Raw genomic sequence first — 1248 nt, 5'->3', positions numbered from 1 at the left:
TCTGCCTCCCTCCTGCTCTGCAAAGCTGATGCTCAGCTGTATTTAAAGCATCCCTCTCCTCCAGGGCTGTGCTCTAGGCTGGCATTCCGCCCCCAGCCCTAACGGGACGTTGCTGCAGAGCAAGTGAAGGGCTCACGCCGTGCTTCCCAAATCACCCTTCTCTTGGGATACGGGGTGCTTGTCGGGGCAGGGATCCCCGTTTTGCTGCGAACTCAGGGGAAGGCCAGGGCTGTAGGGTCTGACTTGGCCACTGTGCCTTCTCCCCGGTAGGAGGGCCAGCAGCTTTCCTGATCCCCCCCCCGTACTCGCTCTGCATCTGCCCCGAGGGCCAGAACGTCACCCTGACCTGCCGGATCAGCGGTCCCCTCGCCGACCGCCACGATCTCCTCTACAAAACCTGGTACTTCAGCAGCAACGGCGACCAGAGCTGCTCCGAGAAGAAGCACATCCGCAACATCACCGAGAAGGAGCTGCACCACGACCTGGGCAGGCACCACGAGCCGCCGAGCAACGGCACCCAAAAATCCCCGCTCAGGGGGCAAGCCAGCCATCACGGCGTGGAGTTTGTCCCCGACCACCACGGCGCCTTTCACATCGTGGTGATGAACCTGACGCTGCAGGACAGCGGGAATTACTGCTGCTACGCCGTGGAGGCCAGGCGGGAGCACAACAAGCCCCACACCCGGCAGGTTGCTCACGGCTTCGTGGAGCTGCAGATCCAGCAAGGTGAGGGGGGGGGGGAACGGATAAGGGGAGCCCCTGCTGGTCCCTTATCCATAGCGGGGTGCATCGGGGCAAAGCGGGAGGGAAGGGCCGGAGGGGGGATGCTGGGGTGCAGCATGGGGCTGGAGAGGCAGGGGCGTGCTGATGCCGAAAGCCCTGAGCCGTGCTGCAAGAGTCACGGAGCAGCAGATGTTCAAGGTTTGACTTAGGGCCAGGAAAAGAGGATAGGAAAATTTAAAAAAAAAAAAAAAAAAAAAAAAAGAAAAAAATATCAAAAGGCTGGAACACACAAAAAAAAAATCCATGCTACATAGTTTCGCTGATCTTCCTCAACCTCTTTCGGGAAGAGAGGAAAACAAACCTCGACATGAAAGGAGCCGGCTGGCAGGCAAGCCGGGGTGTAAGGGCTGCAGGCGTTGCTTGGGATGCAGGGCTTGTGGACAACCTTGGGGCAGGAGCCCAGCAGGGAAAGCTGCCCAGGGAGAGCTGCCCTTGATTTCCTGATACTTTCTCTTTTAGACCCAA

General features: G+C 58.8%; 2 protein-coding genes across 3 annotated transcripts in view; one reads left to right on the top strand and one right to left on the bottom strand.

The window, feature by feature from the left end:
* CDH23 (cadherin related 23) overlaps positions 1–1248 on the bottom strand; it is a gene marked incomplete at its 5' end in the record, with an annotated part of 196107 nt that overhangs the window by 26866 nt on the left and 167993 nt on the right.
* Positions 1–1248, top strand: part of VSIR (V-set immunoregulatory receptor) — a 6610-nt gene that overhangs the window by 4572 nt on the left and 790 nt on the right. Inside the window, exon 2 of one of the 2 annotated variants that reach the window (XM_035892556.1) lies at positions 268–726. In XM_035892556.1, coding sequence (XP_035748449.1) covers positions 268–726 — 459 coding nt within the window. The remainder of the gene's footprint in view (positions 1–267; positions 727–1248) is intronic. The other variant, XM_035892557.1, reaches the window with a different exon arrangement.

The sequence above is a fragment of the Egretta garzetta genome, unplaced genomic scaffold (assembly GCF_000687185.1).
Source record: "Egretta garzetta isolate BGI_Z169 unplaced genomic scaffold, ASM68718v1 scaffold204, whole genome shotgun sequence".
In the NCBI taxonomy this organism is placed as follows: Eukaryota; Metazoa; Chordata; class Aves; order Pelecaniformes; family Ardeidae; genus Egretta; species Egretta garzetta.
Note: the sequence above shows the minus strand (reverse complement) of the source record. Positions and strands in the feature narration are given on the sequence as shown.